Here is a 22,313-nt window from a genome sequence, read left to right on the forward strand (position 1 = left end):
ACTGCACTCCAGCCTGGGTGACAGAGTGAGAATCCATCTCAAAAAAAAAAAAAAAAAGATGAGCGTGTTGAGGCCGGCACTGCCCAGGACGCAGCTGCGGACGACGGGAGCACCTGCCCTTCCATGCTCAGCATGCTGTGGACAGCACACACCCGCCATAACTGGGCCCTCCCACTGCGGACACCAAGCAGGGACAGGACGGCGGCACCAACGTGCTCACGTCCACCAGCACCAGGCAGCACAGCAGAAAACCAGGATGCCCTGCCCCTCACCGCACTGTTTCCGGGCTGGGCAGGCACACACCCTGAATGAAAGGCTCTGACCTGGCATGCAGCCATGGCCTGCATGCTTCTGAAGGAACAAGAGAGACGAAGTCACCGTGGGCCTGACAGCAGCTAACCTCCCCAGGCCGGAATGGAACAGATGGAAGACATGGCAGGTCTGTCTGAGGGGAGGTCACAGGATGTCCCGAAGGTCAGGATATGGCACAGAACGCAGAAATCGGAGCAGAGTTCCAACCCCGCCTGCCACCGGAACAGGGAGACCCGCGTACACCACACAGCCTCCCTGGGACCTGGGCTCTTTCTGTAAAGGGGCTACTGGTGTGTGGCCACTTAACGCTCCAGGCCTGTGAGGATCGGATGCCCAAGGGTGCTCCTGCATGTCCTGCGGAGCCAGAGGAAGCCAGCGATGCCCTCCCGGGGGCGTGGGAAGGGGCTCTCGGCCTCCCCTGACTCTGGATCATCGGAGAACGTATCCGCCTGGCATGTGAGACACGGTGTACTTCTCTGAACCTCGGGCTGTCTTCCAGCCTGTATTAGCTCTAAAATTCCTTCCACACACACCTTGATGTCTCCCCTGTAAGGTGGATCCGGCGTGTGATACTCTGAGCACCTCCAACCAACTGCTCCCTCCCTTGTGCCTATGGGGGAGACGCGAATGAGCCAGGACTGGGCTCGTCTCAGGCAGTGCCGCCCCACCCTTGACCCCGGCGGACCGCTCCCCTTGAAAAGGAGCAGCAGTGGGAAGGGAAGCCTCACTCCGCCCAGCAGAGACAAGGGGTGTGTGGTATCTCATGGAACCGTTAGACCCACGCGCCCCCACTGCACAGATGGGCGCTGAGGCTCAGGAAGGTTGGAGATGTTGCCCGGTAGCACACAGCCGTTGCACGTGGGGTGAGGAAGTGGAACCCGGGCTGGAGCTGGCAACGCTGAAGACCAGGGTTGTTTGGACGGCAACATGCAACTACCTGAGCGCTCTGCTCCTGCAGAGTCAGGGGGACCCGTGCTGCTGCCTACCATGGAGGGCACAGGAGAGGACTGGGGATGGGACAAGGAGCAGGAAAGGGTCGCACAGTGAGGGGTGCTGGGAAGGCAACGCAGGCCCTGTGTCTGCAGCCTCTCAGCACAAGGACTGGGCTTTGTACGTGAGGACTGAAGGGTGAAACGTGAGGGCCAAGGTTTCCCACATGGGCATTCACTCAGGAGGGCTCCTGAAGCCAGAGATGCACTGTCTTACTTTGTGCGTGTTTTTCTCTATGTATTTTCTGATATTTGGTTGTGTGCGTGTTTAACTCAATAAGCAATGATCAGATGAAATTCCCCTTGAAGTTCTTTCCTTTTATTCTATTCTGGGGATAAACAGGAAAATATGTTCACTTCTTAAAAATTCACGACATCAAATTCAACAAGGGAATCTGCCTGACAAAATGACTATTGACCCAGGACGCCTCTGGTGTACGGGCCGAGATCATGTGCTGAGAGTCAGCCAGCCACTCCCAGATCCGCTCCTGGCTGGCTGTGAGGCCGAGGTGACACTACCTCCCTGTAGTCAGTTTCTGCATCCATGAGACAGGGAGAAGTGCCTCAGAGGCTCTGAAGGAGGATGACCTGAGATTAAGCACGCAGAGCACCAGGCACAGCACCCAGCACCCAGGATGCATGCGTTCAATGTCACATTCTACACTGTGGGAAGCTGAGGCGGGAGGATCACTTGAGCCCAGGAGTTCAAGACCAGCCTTGGCAATACAGTGAGACCTTCTCTCTACAAAAAAAAAAAAAAAATTAGCGGCTCACATCTGTAGTCCCAGCCTCTCAGGGGCCGACGTGGGACAATGGCTTGAGCCTGGGAGGTGGAGGCTGCAGTGAGCTGAGATCAGGCCACTGCGTGCTGGCCTGGGCAACGGAGCAAAACCCTGTCTCAAAAAAAAAAGTCAGGTTTAAAAATTGGCGAAAGGTCTTTACACCTTACAAACAGTCCACGAGATTCCTCCCATCCTGTCACCCATGCAAGTATTAAGTAGGTCTTGGGGACTGAAGTTCCTGCAGTCTGGGCCCTGTCTCTCACACCCGCAGTTGTACGGTAGCTGACAAGTTACTTACCCGCCCAGTGCTTACAGGAGAAGGCTGGGCTCCAAGACCCAGATGCCCCGATCTGGCTAATTCTATGTTGCAAGCAGGAAATCTAGGTGTATCAGCCACTCACCCGTCCAGGGCAGGCTCCCCACCCAGGGCACGTCAGTGGAGAGCTTGGGAGCTGAGCTGCCGCTGGGATCAGGCAGAGAGACCAGAAGCCATGGGTTTGCACTAGCAGGGCACAGCTATTTTTAAGTGACATGTCTCGGCTATTTCAAGGTTTGGATTTTTATTTTATTTATTTTTTTCTGTACTTTCTCATGACTCACATCTTTCAAAATGGTGTCTCGGGCATTTTTAATGCTGAAATCATCTCAGCTTCACAACTGGTCAAAAAAAAGTCTAAGAGCAAATCAGTTCTTTATCATCCAAATACAAAAATGTACATATTAGAGTTGTCAACTTTCTACTGCTGGAAGAAAACTCCACATATTAGTATTTTTCCATTAGAAATTCAACACAGCATTCTGTTTAGAAAATGTGTGTATGTTTTCTAAAATACACATCTGTAAGGCTTTTTTTTTTTTTTTTTTTGAGACGGAGTCTCGCTCTGTCACCCAGGCTGGAGTGCAGTGGCCAGATCTCAGCTCACTGCAAGCTTCGCCTCCCGGGTTTACGCCATTCTCCTGCCTCAGCCTCCCGAGTAGCTGGGACTACAGGCGCCCGCCACCTCGCCCGGCTAGTTTTTTGTATTTTTTAGTAGAGACGGGGTTTCACTGTGTTAGCCAGGATGGTCTCGATCTCCTGACCTCGTGATCCGCCCGTCTCGGCCTCCCAAAGTGCTGGGATTACAGGCTTGAGCCACCGCGCCCGGCAACATCTGTAAGACTTTAAATTGCTACTGCACCGATGTCTTGAGGCACCTCTGCAACAGGCTCCTAACCAAACATCACCAAGCAGCAAACTCCCCGGCAGGCCCCAAGGGGCCGAGTGCACCTGGAGGCCCAGCACCCCACTCCTGCACCTGCTCCAGCTCTCCTGGTGGGGGTGGGGAGGGGTCCCACGCAGGCCTCTGAACCGCGCCTCAGGCTGCAGCAGCCCTATTACTCATACTCAGCGGACAAAGGATCCAATCTCACCGCTTGGAAACATTACAGAGGGAAAACGACACCCAGAAGTAGGAGTGAGATTCGCTGAAGTTCCGTTCGGAGAAAGACTCACCCCTCGGCCTGGACAGCCGGGGCTGGCAGTGCCTGAGGACCCCCTCAGCCTGGGCAGCCCATGCCGGTGTTGGGGGGCCTCGCTCTGCTCTCACGGGGCAGCCCAGGGTTCCCCAAGCGGCGGCTGAAATTCGAATGGCCAGCAGGTGGCGCACTCGGAGGCGGCCGCCCCGCACGAGGCAGTTCGGAGGCCCCGGGAGTCCGCGGAGGGAGGTTTATTCTCCGCCTGCACGAGGCGGTGGAGGCTGTGAAATCCACAACCATAGGCAACGGAGGCGGCCCGCTGGGGAAGAGGCCACCAATACCTGGCCGGCAGGTAAGTTCTGACGCCTCTGCAGCGAGCGCGGGAGGCGGGACCCGAGGCACGGCCAACACTCAGAGAAAACTACAGGCTGAGGGTCCCTCATCTGAATGCTTGGGACCGGAGGAGTTCGGAGTTCAGATTTTTGCAGACCTTGGAATACCTGCAGCTACAGAATGAGAACGCTAAATACAAAATTCATTTGTGTTTCATACACACCTTACACACACTGCCTGAAAGTAACTTTATAAAACTTTTAATAATTTCATGTATAAAACAAACTGTGAACTGTGCCCGGGGCTGCAGCCCGCCCCACACGAGGTCAGCTGTGGAATTTTCCACTTGAGTCGCGAGGCTCCAAACAGTGCCGGACTGTGGGGCACTCTGGACTTCAGATTTCCAGATGCTCAACCAGTACTCAGATTCCTAAGTTACTTGTCAGAAATGCCTGCTATGTCTTGGGATTACATTTCTCTCTGCAAATGTCTGTGAAATTCCTAAGTTAAATTCTTTATGTATCATGCACATGCTACTAAGTCAATTACGAAATTTAGTGTTTAATGCAGGTCAGTTGCAAAAACAAGAATATTGCTTGCTTCAACCCAGGATGACAGGTTATTACCTAAAGGATACACAATAGCTAGAATGATGCATTCAAACTTAAAGAAAGGTTTGTATCTGTGGGTGAAGAAAAAAGCAGTTAAACTTCCATAAAAATAAGTCTAGTGGAACTGAGCTGATTGCCAAAGTGTGGGAGAAAAAAGGCCAGCAAAAAAATGGTTAACGCTAGCTTTCGGAGGAGGCCGCCCAGAGCCCAGCCAGAGAGGAGCAGGCGGAGGGGGCCTATAAAGCCCTGTGCCAAGGGGCAGACTCACTGGCTCAGACAGAGGACGCACCCGCCGGCAGGCTCAGACGGAGGACGCACCCGCCGGCCAGCCGGGAACCTTCCCTCGCGGGCTCCCAGGGCGGGTCTCTTCCTCTCTCCAGCCCTGCTCAGGCATCCAGCAGGTCCAGCAGAGGCACACCTCCTGCAGCTGGGTTCCAAGTGCACCTCCAGCCTGATGGGCCTGACCGAGGAGGCTTCCAGGAGCACGGAAAGGGCTGCAACCCAGGTAGGACTCAGCCTCGGCATGGCGGTGCCATATCACTCACTAGGGGCGCGTGGGGGTGGTGCCACCCAGGCCGCTGTCCTGTTATGGGAACAGCTGGACGCAGACATGCACAGACACCTCACCCCCTGGTGAGAGCAGCACCCAGCTTCCCAAACTCAAGGCACAGACCCCTCTCCCACGGAGCTCCGGTGGTCTCAGCATGACCGCAGCAGGGGCTTTGCCTGGATGGCCTTTCTAACACGTGCTGAAAGTAGGACCCAGTATTCCGTCACGTTCTGTCCCAGCAAGAACGTGTCTCACTTCAAGAAAATGAGGGTGCCCACTTGCCCTGCCCTGCGGCGCCCCGGTCACTCTCACCAACCCTGAAGTCCTGGGAGGGCCACACGCCTTTTGACAGATGCAGACTTAACAGCTGACTAAAGTGTGGCTTTATTTCTCTATGACAAGCAGAGGAAATCTGAAATGAGGTATCACACTGTTTGTAACTCCATGGACACCTCCAGGGAGGACACGGGGCCAGTGGTGAACGGCACACTTGGTTCCTCTTGCCCAGGACACGTCAGACACCAGGTCCCATCAGACACCAGGACCACATCGACACTAGGACATGTCAGACACCAGGACACGTCAGACACCAGGTCCCATCAGACACCAGGTCCCGTCAGACACCAGGTCCCATCAGACACCAGGTCACATCAGACACCAGGTCCCGTATCTTCTTGGTGTCTGCCAAGGATTAAACGACTCGATGTACACAGGAAAGAAATGAATGGCTCGGTTTTAAACTATTTTTCCCTCAGAATTCATTTAACAAAATAAGGAAAGAAAACAAACATAAGTTAAGGGTTCTGTTCACCTTTAAACTTCCTGCCATGCTGCGGTCTAATATCTTCCAGAATTTCTACATTTAAAGAGCAAAAGAAGTCCTCTGTGCCGTTTTTAATAAATTAAATTTTAAGAAATTAAATATAGAGGCTGAACGCAAAGTCTTTAAACCTTCCCTACAGAGCCTGAGAGCAGAGGCATTTATGCTACTCGATGGCATTATCTACTAAAGAGGAATCAAGAGTGCAAAATACTAAAATCAAATTCATCAGCCCCAGCTAAGTGAAGGTGATTGAGTACTTTTAGAAAAAGTGACACTGAGGCAGTGATTTATCTTGTCTTCCCCTACCCGCCTTTTTTTGAGATGGGGTCTCACTCCAGTTGCTCAGGCTAGAGTGCAGTGGAGTGATCTCGGCTGAGGCTAGAGTGCAGTGGTGTGATCTCGGCTGAGGCTAGAGTGCAGTGGTGTGATCTCGGCTCACTGCAGCCTCTACCTGCTGGGCTCAGGCGATCCTCCCACCTCAGCCTCCCGAGTAGCTGGGACTACAGGCGCACACCACTATGCCCAGCTACTTTTTTTGTACTTTTTTAGTAGAGACAGGGTTTCGCCATGTCGCCCAGGCTGGTCTCAAACTCCTGGACTTGAGCAATCCTCCCACCTCATCTTCCCAAAGTGCTGGGATTGTAGGCCAGCCTTTTTTTTTTTTAAAGAAGTATTTTCAAGCGATAGGTCAATAAATCGCTAGTCTGGTTTTGTAGCACTTCAAAACAACAAGCCCTGGCCGGGCATGGTGGCTCACACCTGTAATCCCAGCACCGTGGGAGGCCAAGGTGGGTGGATCACTAGAGGTCAGAAGTTTGAGACAGGCCTGGCCAACATGGTGAAACCCCATCTCTACTAAAAATATAAAACATTAGCCAGGTGTGGTGGTGCACACCTGTAATCCCACATACTCGGGAGGCTGAGGAAGGTGAATCACTCTAACCCCGGAGGCAATGGTTGCAGTGAGCTGAGATTGTGCCACTGCACTCCAGCCTGGGTGACAAAAAAAAAAAAAAACACAACGCACTCAAAACAATAACTCCTAATGATTTCAAAGGGTGAAATGAAAACTCCCAAAGGAAAAACAACTCAAACCCATTTTGAAGTGTTAGTTTACTCCAGGGCACCAGCACCATCTGGGCTGGGTAATTCTCTGCTGGGCTTGGGCACCTGTCCTAGGAACTGTAGGGAGCTGGGCGGCAGCCCTGGCCCCACCAGCACCCCCCTAGCTGTGACAGCCCCCAGGTCCCCAGAGACCACCAGTGTCTGCAGGTTAAGACCGTGGCCTGCTACAGAGAGAACTTTCAGGAGCACAGTGACACGGGGCAGGTGACGGGACCCTCCCCACTGGCGGCAGGGCCGGGGTGACACGGGACAGGGGACAGGACCCTCCCCACTCGCAGCAGGGTGAAGGCACTGCCATGGACAGGCGGCCCACTCCTCCCTCCCTGCAGAAGCCAAGCTCAGGAGGGACTCTCTCCTTGGAGTTTCTTCCTAGGTTATAAACAGCATTGCAAAAATATATTAGGTTTTACAATAATTTGCTAAAACATGGAATAAAAACTTAAAATATTATTTCCCAAAACAATGACCCCTTTCACTCTCTATTACAAAAATAAGTTTCATTTTTGTTACCTAAACATACAACTAGCATGAGGAAACCGCTGAACTTCTGTGATCTATTTTATTGTAAGAGATGATTCTGCTCCAATGTCCAGTTTTCCGGATCCACTGTCTTCCAGAGACACTGGGCTTTCCCTTCCTGTTTTACTTCTCCATCAGCTGCTGAAATGTATTTTTCCCCTCTCCTCGCAAACGCCATTTTCCTGGGGTGGCCAAGCCCACACCCCGTTGCTTCCTGGGCCTGCTCTGTGGCTATAAAGGGAGAGAACACCCTGCCTGTGGGGGTTCTCCACGTCCAACCTCCAGCTGCAGCTGAGCGGCCGTGGGACCTGCAGGAAAGAAGGCCGTGCACTTCCCACAGGTGACTCTTCCACCTCAGCTCAACCACAGCCACCTCCTGAGCTCATAAAGCTGAGGTTCTGGCCTCCCCAGTGCTCCTGACACACCCAGACTCTACAGACACCCAGTCAGGGGCGGCGGGCCTTATCCCAAAGCTGGGGCCACTCGATGAGGCTTCATCCTCTCCTGTTGCTTCTCTAGGTACCCAGAGAGTGAGCGTCTCCACGCAGGACAGTGCACGGCGGCTGACACCTGCAGGGACGCCCGCCGGACGAGCAGGCGGAGGGCCCTGGCCTCCACAGACGTGCCATGCCAGTGTGCGGAGCATCTGTTCTTCCCACTCGCTGCCGTTCACAAACCCAACCCAAACCACCACAGGTGCTCCTCGGGAGCTTCCTGGCTGACAAATGCCGGGCTCACTTCAAGGAGAATCACGCTTCTTTCTAAAGATGGATTCGCTGTTTAAAACAGAGCTCTGGGAGCCTTTTGGCAAATCTTGAAAGCCGCATGGTGCAGAGACATGGATGTGACTTCCCAAGCCCGGGGCGTGGGCCTGGAGATGTACCCGGGCACCATGCAGCCTGCAGCCCCCAACACCACCTCCCCCGAGCTCAACCTGTCCCACTCGCTCCTGGGCGCTGCCCTGGCAAACGGGACGGGTGAGCTCTCGGAGCACCAGCAGTACGTGATCGGCCTGTTCCTCTCGTGCCTCTACACCATCTTCCTCTTCCCCATCGGCTTTGTGGGCAACATCCTGATCCTGGTGGTGAATATCAGCTTCCGGGAAAAGATGACCATCCCCGACCTGTACTTCATCAACCTGGCGGTGGCGGACCTCATCCTGGTGGCCGACTCCCTCATCGAGGTGTTCAACCTGCACGAGCAGTACTACGACATCGCCGTGCTGTGCACCTTCATGTCGCTGTTCCTGCAGGTCAACATGTACAGCAGCGTCTTCTTCCTCACCTGGATGAGCTTCGACCGCTACATCGCCCTGGCCAGGGCCATGCGCTGCAGCCTGTTCCGCACCAAGCACCACGCCCGGCTGAGCTGCGGCCTCATCTGGATGGCATCTGTGTCAGCCACGCTGGTGCCCTTCACCGCCGTGCACCTGCAGCACACCGACGAGGCCTGCTTCTGCTTCGCAGACGTCCGGGAGGTGCAGTGGCTCGAGGTCACGCTGGGCTTCATCGTGCCCTTTGCCATCATCGGCCTGTGCTACTCCCTCATCGTCCGGGTGCTGGTCAGGGCACACCGGCACCGCGGGCTGCGGCCCCGGCGGCAGAAGGCACTCCGCATGATCCTCGCGGTGGTGCTGGTCTTCTTCGTCTGCTGGCTGCCGGAGAACGTCTTCATCAGCGTGCACCTCCTGCAGCGGACGCAGCCCGGGGCCGCTCCCTGCAAGCAGTCTTTCCGCCACGCCCACCCCCTCACTGGCCATATTGTCAACCTCGCGGCATTCTCCAACAGCTGCCTAAACCCCCTCATCTACAGCTTTCTTGGGGAGACCTTCAGGGAAAAGCTGAGGCTGTACATTGAGCAGAAAACAAACCTGCCGGCCCTGAACCGCTTCTGCCACGCCGCCCTGAAGGCCGTCATTCCAGACAGCACCGAGCAGTCGGACGTGAGGTTCAGCAGTGCCGTATAGACAGCCTCGGCTGCAGAGGCCCAGCCGGCGTGACTCGGGAGCTGCACGCACCTGGGTGGACACAAGGCACGGCCATGTCATGTCTCTAAACCGCTGTCAGATGTGGCTCCGGCTCCTCAGGGCCTCGTGAGAGTCACACTTGCCTGGTCACCCTGGGGCTGCTAAGGAAACCTCATGACGGGTCCTTCTTGACCCTGCACTCCTCACTCCTCACACAGAATAGCTACAATCCCAAAACGCTCGCCCCGCAGGGTCCAAACGTCAGTGCTGACCGGCCTGTCGCCCAGGTCCTCCCCATACACCCTGCCTGCCGCCACAGGAAACGTTTCCGACACCCTCGACCATGAACGTCACACGGAGAGGCCACTGTGGGCGAAGCAACTCAGTTACACGTAACCCTAAAGCAAGTCTGCCACCGTGGGGGAACTAACGCTGGAGACACAAGGCGCTAGTGGGTCTGAGCTGGATGCTGCGGTGTGTCCTCTGCACCCACGGTCTGGAACACACGAGGTGTGAGCTAGCTGGCGCACCGCCGAGTTAAAGAGGAAAAGGAAAACAGTGCTCTGGTGCATGCCTGAGCATCCTCCATCTTCCAGCATGGCAGCAATGGCGCTGTGCGGCCTCGCCAGGCCTGCGAGGTCCTCGGCCCAGAGCAGCAGGAAGGCCCCTCTGTGGAGTGCCCGGCCCGTGGCAGCAGTAAGGCCCTCTGCCGAGCGTCTGCCGCCTGCTCTGAGGCGGTTCAGTCACTGCTTGTTGACATCGTCATGGCAATTGCATTCATGTGGACTGGGACCGTGCAAGCTGCCATGTGGGCTAGTTGGGTGCCAGGACAATGAAATACTCCAGCACGTGTGGCTGACAAATTTGCTTCTACAGAAATAACAGCTGGGGACAACTGCGGTGATAATATAAAAACCTTCCCATAAAATGTAAGAAAAGCTGACGAGGCTGGTGATGTTCAGCCTTTGTCAATAAAACAGTCATGTGCGGATCCTTCCAGAGGCTCTGTCTTGGGGGTCTGCCAAGTGGGGTGAGACGTGGGGTGGGCACGGGGCTCTCGGGAGAATCCCTCCCCGCTCACAGAAAACACAGCCCTCCCCTGCCACCCCGAAAAGTCTCGCAAGGCCAGCCAGGGCTCAGCCTTGTCCAGTAGCCTGTGCAACCTAAGCTGCCTTTCTAGCAGGCTCTCGGCTGCGTGCGAGGCCCAAGCACTCTGCGGCACCCAGGCGGGAAGGTTCCTGCTCCTCCCACCGCCGGGCCGGATCCTGGAGTTGCTCCCCGCCTTCCCACCTCGCCCACCTGGCAGGAGCTGTCCCTGATGTTACCAAGGTGCACCTGAACCAGCGCCTGCGGCCCCCTCTTCACAGAAACCCATGCAGGGAGCCGGGATGTGTGGGTGAAGGGAACGAGCCGCCTGCACTACCCCTTCCACTTTTCCTGTGTTTGCGATTCCGTTGCGTTTAAAGCTGTGATACTGTTTTTTATTTGTGGTAACATAAAGTTTGATTTGCAAACATATGAAAGGAAAAGGCCAATTAAAGAAAACATCTGCAAAAGAGCAGGTGGTAAACAATGCGGCACAACAAAGACTGAACGCAGCCACAGTGAGCCCAGGAAACTCGCTCCCCTCCCGTCTGTGGGACATGAGGCCGTTACGTCCGTGGGTGTGGGAAGCCTGGGTCTCTCAGGCAGGTGGGGCCTGTATTCTCCATGACCCCAGCACCATGGTGCCAGGCGCCTCAGGAGGACAGCGCTTGGCCCAGACCGTGGCCTACAGGAGCAGCCTCTGTGCCCACTTCCATCAGGGTTGCTTTCCCCACAAATGCCCCGCCGGGAAGCCTGGGAACAAGGCGGCTCCCACGCACCAACAGGTCTCATGGAAGTGGAGATTGCTGTGGGGTGGCCAAGCCAGAAGCCAGGCTCACGCGTGGCACAGTCCTGCAGAACACCGTGCGTGGCTTCTGCCACAACTCAGGCCTGGCGCACCGCCCCCCCACCCCTCCAGAGCCTGCAAGTCGCCCCAGCTAAAAGGACACAGCTGTCACACTGACAGCCGTGCTCTGGAGCTCCTTCCAGGCCCCAGGGACGGGACTTGCCCTCCTCCCCAGGGATGCCCTGACTCAATGCTCAGGACAGCCAGGCAGCAGCCCCCAAAACCCCCACCTGGGTGCTGTCTTTACAACAATGCCCAGGACAGTCACGCAGCAGCCCCTAAAACCCCTCACACCCGGGTGCTGTCTTTACAAGACACATGCTTCAATGAAGCCCCTTTTGACCTCAGTGTTGCTGATGGGAAAAACCATCCGAGTCCCAGAAAGCAGGTGGGGTGGACGCTCCCCACGTCATGCATTCCCCACACACAGTCCTGTTCACACAGCTTCGACAGGGCCAAGGGCAGACGCTTTAAAATACGCAGACTAGAGACCCGGCATTTCTGACGTCCAGCTCGGACGAGCTGAAGTGGGGAGACCCACACGGAACGTGGTCTGGTCCCTGCCCCTCACAGCAGCCCCACAGGGTGGGCACTGTCCCTGCCACGCCAAGGAGGCGCTAGAAGGGTCAGTCACTGCTCAAAGCCTTAAATGGTGGGTAACACAGCCGGGAATTCAGCCACGCTCTCCTGGCTCGAAGCCCACGGTCCTGCCCCCTCTGTAGCACTCGGCAACCCCTGGCGTCTAACTGGCAAAAGCATGCCATGCAGAAATCATACAGAGCTGGGGGCCATGAGCACTGAGAGGTCACCCAAGGTCACCAGCCCATTCTCCTCTAAAGCCCACTGTGCGGGAAGTGCAGGGACGGCAGCTGGGAGGGCTCCGCTAAGGCAATCTGGGAGGGAACTGCATCTGAACAGAGCCCCAGGCATATATTAGGGACGGGACTCCACTCTTTCCTCCACGTCAACCCACCACAGGGGACAGTGCTGGTTCTGTGGCATCCTTCCCTCCCTGCCGCAGACACAGCAGGGGCCTGCTCCTTCCTGCCCTCACCAGACACTGCTGTGAGTGCGCGGAAGCGTCAGGCCGCCCTGCTATGCCACTCCTCTCCACCAGGTCTCTTCTGGGGACTTGCCCAAGGTTCTGGGCGGACAGAGCTGACACGCTGTCATCTAGCCGTCAGAAGCAGACTCTCAACCTGTGAAGCTGGTGGCGGCACTTCTCTGGGGACAGTCACAGGCGAGACAGGCACCCAGCAGCCAAGCCACGGGGCTGCGGTAAGGGCAGGTCCAACACTGAGGTCCCCACACGGCAGAGCCAGCCTTGGACCCTGGGCCCTGCAGTCCCTGACTCTGATATCCCAGAGCTGAGAGCTGTAGGACAGAGACCCACAGGCCGGGCAGGGACTCAGTGGGTGCCTCCGGCCCAGCCACACACGCCCTTCTCCAGCGCTTGCCTGGGAGCCAGGGCAAATGTAATTATTTTTGGCAGGCGCATGGTGAGATAAAATCAAGGCGTCTTAACTGCTCTGTTGTTTCCTGGTAACCCAACTCTCTTATACATAAGTGCTTTTTAAACCCCATAAAGAGCTCCAAAGTACGTAGCTGCAAGCATAGGAAAAACCCCTGCGTTAGCATTGAACATGACCTCATCGTTCTCTGTGCCTAACAATTGACTCTTGACCTCACAAGAGTGACACGGCCTACCCGCCCTTCCCAGCCCTGCACCTCCCACTGAGTGAGAAGCGGCAGCGGTGGGCTCACTAATGCTCCTGCGTCCATTACCTGAAGTCTTGTGGGGGCAGAGTGGGGGAGAGAACGACAAAGAAACCTTCTTCGGAGGGTGTTTCTGTGGTGGGGTGGGAAGCCATTCCTAAGCCATCCCGGATGCCCCGCAAACTAGGCAATGAGGCAATGTGAGGAGGCTCCTAAAGCTGGGGCTCTCCCGGCAGAGGCGGGAGACAGAGCAGGCGAGAGGAGTCCATGGGAACGGGTCAGGGCTGAGGACAAGGCTTAACCCAGACATTTAAAGTAAGAAGAAGCACACAGACTATGCAGAACCACGCACACGTCTGTGTGTGCACATCCTGAGCGTGCTTGTGAGTACGTGTCTACGGTGTGCACATGTGTCTGAACACACACAGACACACACTCACATGTTCCAAGCTCCATCTCTGCAGCCCTCCTGCACCAGGCCTGGCCCCAAACACTGCCGCCCTCCACAAGGGCCCAGGGCTCCAGGAGAAACGGCTGACTGGGGCCAGGGCAGCGAGAGACAAGATAAGCCTGAGACAGGTGATTCTGACGGAGGCAAGAAAGGATGCAAGAGCACGTCGGGTGACACCCAAAGGACACGGGATGTCCTCACCAAAGGCTGGGACAGTGTGAGCAGTATGATGAGTAAGAAGAGACAACTGTGATAGGCCGTGAAAAACAGGAGTCCGCAAGTCCACTCCAACGATAAACAAACCTAATATAATTTAAATAAAATGAACGAATCCATGAATGGAAAGAGTCTCACTTCTAATAAAGCGCTGGCTGGTAAAGTGGTTGGAAAAGCATCACTCTGCGGCTTAGAGAGGGAGACGGGGGCAGGTAAGAGCCACAAATGGAGGGCAAATCTCGGGGGACGGTGAGGTGCAGGGGACTGCACGGCCTACCTGTCCCCCATGGACGGCTCATTAGTGCTCAGGGAAAAGTCACCACGTAGCGGAGACGGGACAGCCCCTCGCTGGGTGATCACATGGGCAGCGCCAACAAGGAGGCCGGTCCAGACGCAACACCCTGAGAAGAGTGCGTCTCGTGCTGTAATCTAGGAACGCACAGCCTGAGTCTAACCGGGAGGGAATGTAAGATAAACAGGAAGTGAGGATGGGGAACCAGCATGCATCAAAAATGCCCATGTGATAAAAGACAAAGGCAGAGCAACCGTCCCAAACTCAGAAAGAGGGAAGGAGATGTGCTAGACAGGGCGCCCTACCAGAAGGAAAAATGTGTCGTGAAGGATTTTACAGGGTCAGTCGACAAGAGTGGAATACCCTGGGAGATAAAAGTGCTGCCTCAATGACCAATTTCCCGAGACTGGCAACCATGCTTCTTAGGAAGCCCACACTGGAGTGTATGGAGGGAAGGAGATAGGACTGCACGAGTCACCCCCAAGAGTCTCCGTCGGGGCAGGACACACACAACAGTTGGGGTGGGTGCACAGCAAACGCACACGACAAACATTACCCACTCCACGCCCCTGGATCAGCCTCAAAGAACTGGAAACATGCATCCAAGCAAGCATTTGTTCGTGAATGTCCACAGCAGCACCGTCCACAAGAATCAACAGGTGGAAACAGCCCAGATATCCATAAGCCGATAGATGGAGAAACAAAATCAGTCGATCCAACAGCAGAATATTACTCTGCCATGAAAAGGAACAAAGTGCAGACCAGGCTATAGCACAGTGGACCTGGAAACGCCACGCTCAGGGAGATAAAGTAGACACAAGTGGAGAAGTCACGCTTGGTGAGATAAAGCAGACACAAGTAGAGACACCACGCTCTGTGAGATAAAGCACACACAAGGAGCAGACATGAGTGGAAACGCCACGCTCAGTGAGATAAAGCAGACACGAGCACAATGTCCACCGCGTGCATCTGCCAACGTGAAACGTGCAGGGCAGACAGGTCCACAGGACAGAAGGCTGGGAAGTGGCTGCCGGGACTGGGACAAGTGGGGGCTGGGGAGCCACTGCTGACGCGCATGGGGTTTCCTTGGGGGTGAAGAAAACGTTCTAGAATTAGATTGTGGCGATGGCTGCACAAGTCAGCGACTAGTGTACACTTCAAAACGGTGGATTTCTGCTACGTAAATTACATCTCAGTAAAGCTGCCGTTGAGACCACAGTAACCACTCACACGCCGGGTTGTGTTCCTGCAGCCGGCCTTCCCTTCTTGGAGCCTCGCTGTCCTGCGCAGACCAATTCTGTCCCTCTGAAGCACAGGCCACCGTCGGGCAGTGCTGGCTAACAGCCGCCCCGTGCTGGTGGGCCACGGGGATGCCAGCCCAGCCCTCCACACACACTTCGTTAGCAGCCACAAAACATTTCCTAGGAGCAGAAGGGTTTCTGCCATCTGGAATCCTAGACGCCATCCTCCAACATTTATTGAAAAGCTTCTAATTAAAGTTTTCTCTTCTCACTCACTGCCTGGTAACTCAAGCTTTATTTTCTTCTCCACAGTGGGAAACTCATTATCTGGGGTGTCTTTGGATGTGCTTTTAAATTAAAAATGGAGGAAAAGAACGTTAGTCAAAATTAAAGCTGAATTGACTGAGTCACTCTGGACTGCCTCATAAGGTGGAGATGCCAGCTCTGCCTCCCGCAGAGCTCGGTTGCCAGGGCCAGGTCAGGCTGCCCGGGTGTTGCCGTCTGACCTGCACACAGATATGGCCACGTGAGGACACAAGCGATTGTCTCATTTGCTGTGTGCTATTTGCAGACACTTTTCACTGGGCGATTTGCTCAGAACTCCAGAAGACAAGGGTACATCACTCAGGCCACGGTGCGGCACACCCACCTGACAGTGGCAACTCGGCCACGGCACACCCCGAGTGACGCTGTGCGGCAGACGCACCTGAGGGTGGGTTCGGAGTTCCGATCCGAGCTATGGAACCTGGGAATGGACAACTGGATAATCCACTTCTCATCTAAGAGGAACATCTGAGCCCTCATCCCAGTTCTATGCACCGCAGGCCAAATGGGAGGGAGAACCTATGTTCTGGGTTAAATGAAGGTTGCCAGGTGGAGGGTGCTGAGTGGAAATGCTGTACATGCCACATGCCTTTTTCAAGGTGTGTTCCCCTGTCCAGCTGGCCACCACAGCCCCCGGCCCCGTATGAGCCCCCAGTGGAGTGCCATGTGTCGTGTGCTGGCACGGGGCCTCTTCTCAGGCCTCCTTAGGCACTGCCAGCCCACTGGAGCCGACAGAGGCTGGGTGCCACTGTTCGGGCCGCTGCTGCTCTTCTTGCTGGTGACCAATTCTCTGGGACAGAGTGGACACCAGAGGCAAGCAAAGCCACAGCTGTGGGTGCCACACGCAGGCTGCACAGACCAGGGACAGGTCTGAGCTCCAAGGCACCTGGCCTATCTCCGCAGCAGGAGCTTCTGTCTGAGCCTGGGGAGGAAAAGCCTCCACGCCGCTAAGAGGCGTCAGCTGGGGAGCCTGGGCCATGCACCCTCCAGAAGCCGTGGCTGGAGACCTTCGCTCCAGACGTGAACAGCCCCTGCCTTCCTGGCTCTCTGGCAGGTGGGGAGTCGGCTGACCCAGCTCTACCAGAAACAAAGGGGGAGCTGGGGGAGGGGCTGTCTGTGAAACATCCCCGGCGGGAGCCCCTCACTGTCCCCTCTGCCTCCCGGGCTCCCGGACTCCACAGTGGGTTCTTATGGTAAAAACCCCTTTCTGAGCACTTTACCCATCTCGCCCACAGGCAGACAACACCCCGAAAGGACAGCTGTGCCTACGATCCATCAGCAAGTACCCCGGGAACGGCTGAGGGGCAGAGATGGGGGAGGCCCACAGATGCAGGCACAGAGCCTAGTGCGCGGGGGATGGGCCAGGCAGTCCCTGCTCCTGGCTAGGCGGGGTCTGCAAAGGCTCTTGACCCCAGGCATGGCCCGTCAGGGAGGCTCACGGTCCACTCGGAAGGACACAGCCCGTTTCAGGGCACATGGGCCCGGCAGTGTCATGTGTCATGGTGGCCCCTGAGGTGACACGTGCACCACGAGGGCAGGCGTGTACGCGCACACACTCCGGCAGACTCCGCTCCCGCACACGCCCAGGATGTGTTGCTGGGAAACGTCAGCTGCCACAGTCGGTCTGTCTGAGGTCTGCCATTGTCCGGTGAGGGGAGGACGGAGCCTGGAACAAGGGTTAAAAAGCCAGAGGAGCACAGAACAAAAGGCCCCGGAAGCTGGGGTGCTGCTGAGCCCGGGTACTGGGGTGGACTCCATCCGAAACTTACTGCCAGAAGTCAGCTGTTGGGAGTCCTGGGAGGGGCCCAGCTACTCTCGCAGCACTTGTGTGCGGCGTCGGACCAGGGGCTGGCTCTGTAGAACACGAGCATCTGCCGACTGAGCCTCTGAACAGGAGGACACAGTGAGCGGCTCCTTACACAGAGCCCCTTCCTTCCTGCTCCCGCCCCTCCTGCGGCTGTTCCTGGACAACCTCTAGAGCTCGCCACCTTCAGCCTCCTGTCTGATTCTCACCGGGATCAGCCTTCGCGGGGCAGCCTGGGTTCCTTGAGGGGTGGACCGTCCCGCGTCCACCGGACAGTCCCAGCACCAGGCCCTGCCCACGGCACACCTGCTGAGGGGCCACTCAGCACAGCCATGGCCGCCTGAACTCCCGGCCTCGGTACCCGGGCAGACGTCAGCTGCCCCAGGCAATCACAAGAAAGGAGCTGTGCGTTGTGGGCACAGCACAAAGCCCTGCTTGGCCTCCAGAAAGTGAGGTTGGCTCCTGAGTCTTGGCTCCCAGGGCTCGCTCTCACCCTGTTCTCTGGTTCAAGGGGCAGTGGCCAAGCCGGCAGAGCCAGAAAGAAGCGGCAGTGCCTTGGCAGCATGTGAAATGCAGAGGGTCTTGCCCACAGACGTCATCACAGCAGAGCCCTCTCCCCACCGGGACTGGGCAGCATGTCCCCTGGCCACAGACCTGGCTTTGGAGCACGTGCACCACTCACATTAACCATCCAGAGCTACAGGCAACAGCCCAGTGCCAAGTGCAACCAGTCAGAAAAGAAAACCACACACACAAAACGGCAAAACACAAACTCCATCCAAAGTCCACCCACAAGCAAAGCCAACCGCGTCATTCAGAGCTGCGCGCACGGCACACGGCCCTAGAGAAAAGCGAGGAGCTGGGCCCAGCAGGAGTGGAAGTTCCCTTCTCCACAGCGCGGTCCCACTAAAGCTGTGGGCGCTGTTGACTTGCGTGTCTTACAATAAGAAGAGGAGGGGGAGAAGAAGGGGAAAGTCGGCGTCTGCAGCCACAATCAAGTTCTTCCGCTCACCCACGACTGTGAAGCTCACAGCTCCGGCCACGCAGGAGTCCAACACCAGGTCACTGTCACCTCCAGGGAATGGTCTTGCTTCTTTGGTAAAACCAAAGGGGTGTTTCAAACAATGCCCACCTTCCATTCACCTGTTTTTAAAACTTTTTTTTTTTCAAGGCAGGAGTGGATGTTTATTAAAAAGCTTTAGGAGAGAAAGGAAGGTGCACTCAAAAGAGGCCCCAGCGGGGCAGCCTGGAGAACAGGTGACCCACTGAACCACGATCCTGCGCCCCTTTCCCGTGACTCTTCCCTGAGGGTGGGCCGCCCGCAGGCACAATGCCCACCTCACCCTTGGGAAGCGAGCACGTGTGGTGGGATTGGGAAGTTGCACACGGGCAAGAAAGCAGGCATGGTGTCAGTGACATCAGACACATAATCGGGGGCCTCGGTAAGAAAAAGGACAGCAGCTCCTCCTTGCTGCAAAATACAGTCAGGAGGAAAAAAGCCCCATCCCCCGCAGCAGCTTGAACAGAAACATCGAGCAGGGCGGTGGGCACACCAGGGAGCAGGAAGAAAGAGACACCCTGCTTCTGTCTAGACCCCAACCCCTTACCTGTGACATGAAGCCCACCACATGTCTGACAGCAGACCTCTGTGGCGTGCGGGCTGGGGTCTGGACGGGGTCTCCTGGGCCCTCCTCCCTGGCAGCCCCGTCTGGGAGGCGCGGGTGCGACCAGTTCACACATAAACGGTGCGGAATGCCGCAGGCCACAGGGAAAGGTGCTTACATGGCTCCCCAAACTAAGCTTCCTTCCATGCCTGACTCTGTGGTAAAAGACAAGTGTCCATGCTGGGCAAGGACGAAAGCTTCATCCCCTGGGCTGAGATTCTCTGGTGAAAGCGTCAAAGTGGAAGCGGCTACTGGAGAAAAACCCTCGCGTGGGAAGGCACAGTCATTCAGCTTCTTTAAGGAAAACCCAGCTATCAGCTATTCATACAACAGTCGTGAGAATGACCTCACACGCCACACACACGCAGTCCTCTGGGCACATCTGTGGCTGGGGAGGTGTCACCGCACTAAGAATTGGCCCTTATTTGTATTTCCATTTCCCAAGTTCAACTGTATCAGGAGACATTTGCCAATGAAACTGCTGACAAAGTCAGACTTCCTGCTACAAAGCCCGACTTCAGAAATTCAGACCACACTTTCAGTTATGACAGAATTTAAACAAAACAAACAGTGACAGTCCTCACCCTGTACAGGAGAGGGCTGTGCTCCGTCTCCTGTGCACTGTCGCATGGCATCTCCCTGGCCCCTGAGACGGGTCTGCGGTTGTCCCCACTTCACAGTGAGACACAGGCATGCAGAGGGCGCCCGACCTGGAACTAGCTTGGGGTGGGCTCCCAAGGACCAGGCAGTGTGGAGAGCACCCCGTGGGGCAGGGAGAGCAGGAAGGGTGGAAGGAACCCCGGCCTGAATGGCCCACAGCAGCACTGCCCCAGCCCAGGGAGTAAGTTCCCACCACACTCCAGGCTCTGTGCTTTGGGGCTCAGTGCCACCTAAGCACCAGCCCTGTGCTGGCACCCACCAGGCTCTGCCGTGGCACCCACAGGTTTCGGCCCCATCTGGTTACCATCTCATACTGCCAGGCGGGACCAAAGTACCTGGATTGAGGTGGCAGCTCTGCTGAGTCCTAAACCGTGGGCAGGGCTGTCAGGCCACAAAGGCCCTGGAGAGGGCCAACCCCAACTGTCAGCACTGAGGCCAGGGCCTCAACACTGGCTTTCACTGACCAGCCTTGAAAAGCATCATCCGCCATGCATGCAGTGGCCCGGGAGGGTTTGAGGCTGCAGTGAGCTATGATCATGCCTGTGAATAGTGACTGCACTCCCGCCTGGGAAACAGCAAGATCCATCTTTAATGCATTAACATCATCTATGAGCAGCAAATGAAAGCTCAGACACCTGAGAGGCTGGTGGCTCCAAGGTGCTCGCACACTCTGACGCCTGCGCGTCACCACGCGGTGCCAGGCAAATTGAAGCGGAGCCTTTCTCCAGGTCAGTGCAGCTGTGCTCCCGAGGGGCCCGTGCAGCTCACGGGGAAAGGCCACCCCGTGCCACTCAGAATTGCCAGGAGCGCAGCAAGTTTAAACTAGACACTATTTATGCGCCTGACAGCAGGAGACGTGAGCCGGGTGCCTGGGAAAACCATCTTCAAAGCAACAACTGTTTTCCCAGCTGTGAATGCTCCGTCCTGGGAAATCTGCTCATACCACTACAAAAACAATTTTGAAAAGACTATACAAATATGCACCCTCATCTGTCCATTCTGGTACTTTAGACCCAAAACTGAAGAACTTTCTGGAGCACACTGTCCACTTAGCCAGTGACTAATATTCTTTATAAACATGAGTGAACGTTATAATGAAATAAGCTTCCTTGAATAAATGTGGTTAGTTCACTTAACTGAGAACAATAAATTCAGAGGCTTCCTTTGAAGAGTCAGGAAGTGGAGATAATCACAGCAGAAGAGAGGGACAGACAGGAAGCCTACGCTTTTGCACTCTCTATTTTCTTAACATGTATCGCAATTTTATAAAAGAAAAATAGTTGTCATGAAGGAAGATGCATTACAACCCTGGGTAAAAGGGCCGGGGCAGGAGCATGGACAAGCCACAGGCTCTGGGCACCTCTGGAACAAAATCTCAGTTCAGCTTAAAATACCAAACGTATACCGTGACCAGCAATTTCAATATGGTGACAAAGTGACATTCCCCTTCCAATGCCAAGAAGACAACAGCCCCGGAAACAGCTTCAGTCAGGAGACCCAGGGTGCGGCCTGGTTCTGCTGCCGGCCGTGGAACAGGTTTCCGAGCCTGAGGGTGACGCCCCAGCCTCTAAGAGCAGATGCCTGAGAACGACAGGCGCTGCTTCACAGGGTAGCCTGTGGTTGTCTCAAAAGCAGCAAAGGAATCAATGAACTGTGAGATCCTGGTTGTTACTCACTCCACAAATTACTGTGGTGACACTACGTGCAAAACCAGGAAGCCAGCCATGCTTTTAAAAATACTTAAGAAAAAAAATTACAAGGATATGAAAATGTACCAAATATTTCTCTTTCTTATTTTATTTATTTATTTTTTGAGATGAAGTCTTGCTCTGTCACCAGGCTGGAGGGCAGTGGTGTGATCTCAGCTCACTGCAACCTCCGCCTCCCAGGTTCAGGCGATTCTCCTGCCTCAGCCTCCTGAGTAGCTGAGATTACAGGCGCCCGCCACCACGTCCGGCTAACATTTCTCTTTCTAAACATTTCCATGTTTTCTGTATTTTTCATAATGGGTGTGTTTTACTTTTAGAAAGAGGAGGAAAAGGCTTTGTTTTTAAAATTAAATTAAGAATGATATTAAAAGACCATGCATAAATTGAATCCATGCTAAGTGTTCGGCCACGTCAGAAAGACGCATCCATATCACAGGAACAGAGAGAAGCACAAGGAGGGGAAAGTGAGAGGTGAAGGGGCAGAGGGAGTTGCTTTCCTTGCTCAACCTTTCCTTGTATGATTTCTATGCTGCTTATTTAGGAGACGAATGGGAAGTGGAAAGCGTTTCCAAGGCCACGCACTGTGCAGATGCTGCGGAAGTAACTTCTCCTCACTGCTCACCGCTCCCATCCTCGAGTCTCGCATGCTGCCTGGCCAAGCACTCAAGCTGTCGGGCTCTGCCAGCCATGCAGACTCTTCTTCACGTGCGGATGGCACCACCATCCCGCCCAACACAGACAGCCACCTGGTCCCCGCACAGACCCCAACAGAGACGGCCACCTGGTCTCCACACAGACTCCAACAGAGACGGCCACCTGGTACCTGTACAGACCCCAA

At 55.5% G+C, this 22,313-nt stretch overlaps 2 protein-coding genes and 1 pseudogene across 3 annotated transcripts in view; 2 read left to right on the plus strand and 1 right to left on the minus strand.

Annotated features, from left to right (window-relative positions):
- Positions 1 to 22,313, minus strand: part of LOC105522419 (chromosome unknown open reading frame, human C7orf50) — a 130,279-nt gene that overhangs the window by 79,984 nt on the left and 27,982 nt on the right. The gene's annotated exons all lie outside the window — the stretch shown is intronic.
- GPER1 (G protein-coupled estrogen receptor 1) lies at positions 4,775 to 9,822 on the plus strand. The gene is made up of 2 exons (XM_011956934.1): positions 4,775 to 4,987; positions 8,019 to 9,822. The coding sequence occupies exon 2, from the start codon at positions 8,338 to 8,340 to the stop codon at positions 9,463 to 9,465; it is 1,128 nt and encodes a 375-aa protein (XP_011812324.1). The 5' UTR covers positions 4,775 to 4,987; positions 8,019 to 8,337; the 3' UTR covers positions 9,466 to 9,822.
- Positions 9,545 to 10,461, plus strand: LOC105522415 (annotated as a pseudogene). Its single transcript, XR_001003438.1, has 3 exons — positions 9,545 to 9,777; positions 10,017 to 10,148; positions 10,180 to 10,461. The product of XR_001003438.1 is annotated as an uncharacterized LOC105522415 (transcript).

Source organism: Colobus angolensis, unplaced genomic scaffold (assembly GCF_000951035.1).
Source record: "Colobus angolensis palliatus isolate OR3802 unplaced genomic scaffold, Cang.pa_1.0 Scaffold43, whole genome shotgun sequence".
NCBI classification, from domain to species: domain Eukaryota; kingdom Metazoa; phylum Chordata; class Mammalia; order Primates; family Cercopithecidae; genus Colobus; species Colobus angolensis.

Bases quoted from the DNA above. Each gene is read 5' to 3' on its own strand.
- GPER1 (XM_011956934.1), top strand. From the start codon at position 8,338: ATGGATGTGACTTCCCAAGCCCGGGGCGTGGGCCTGGAGATGTACCCG.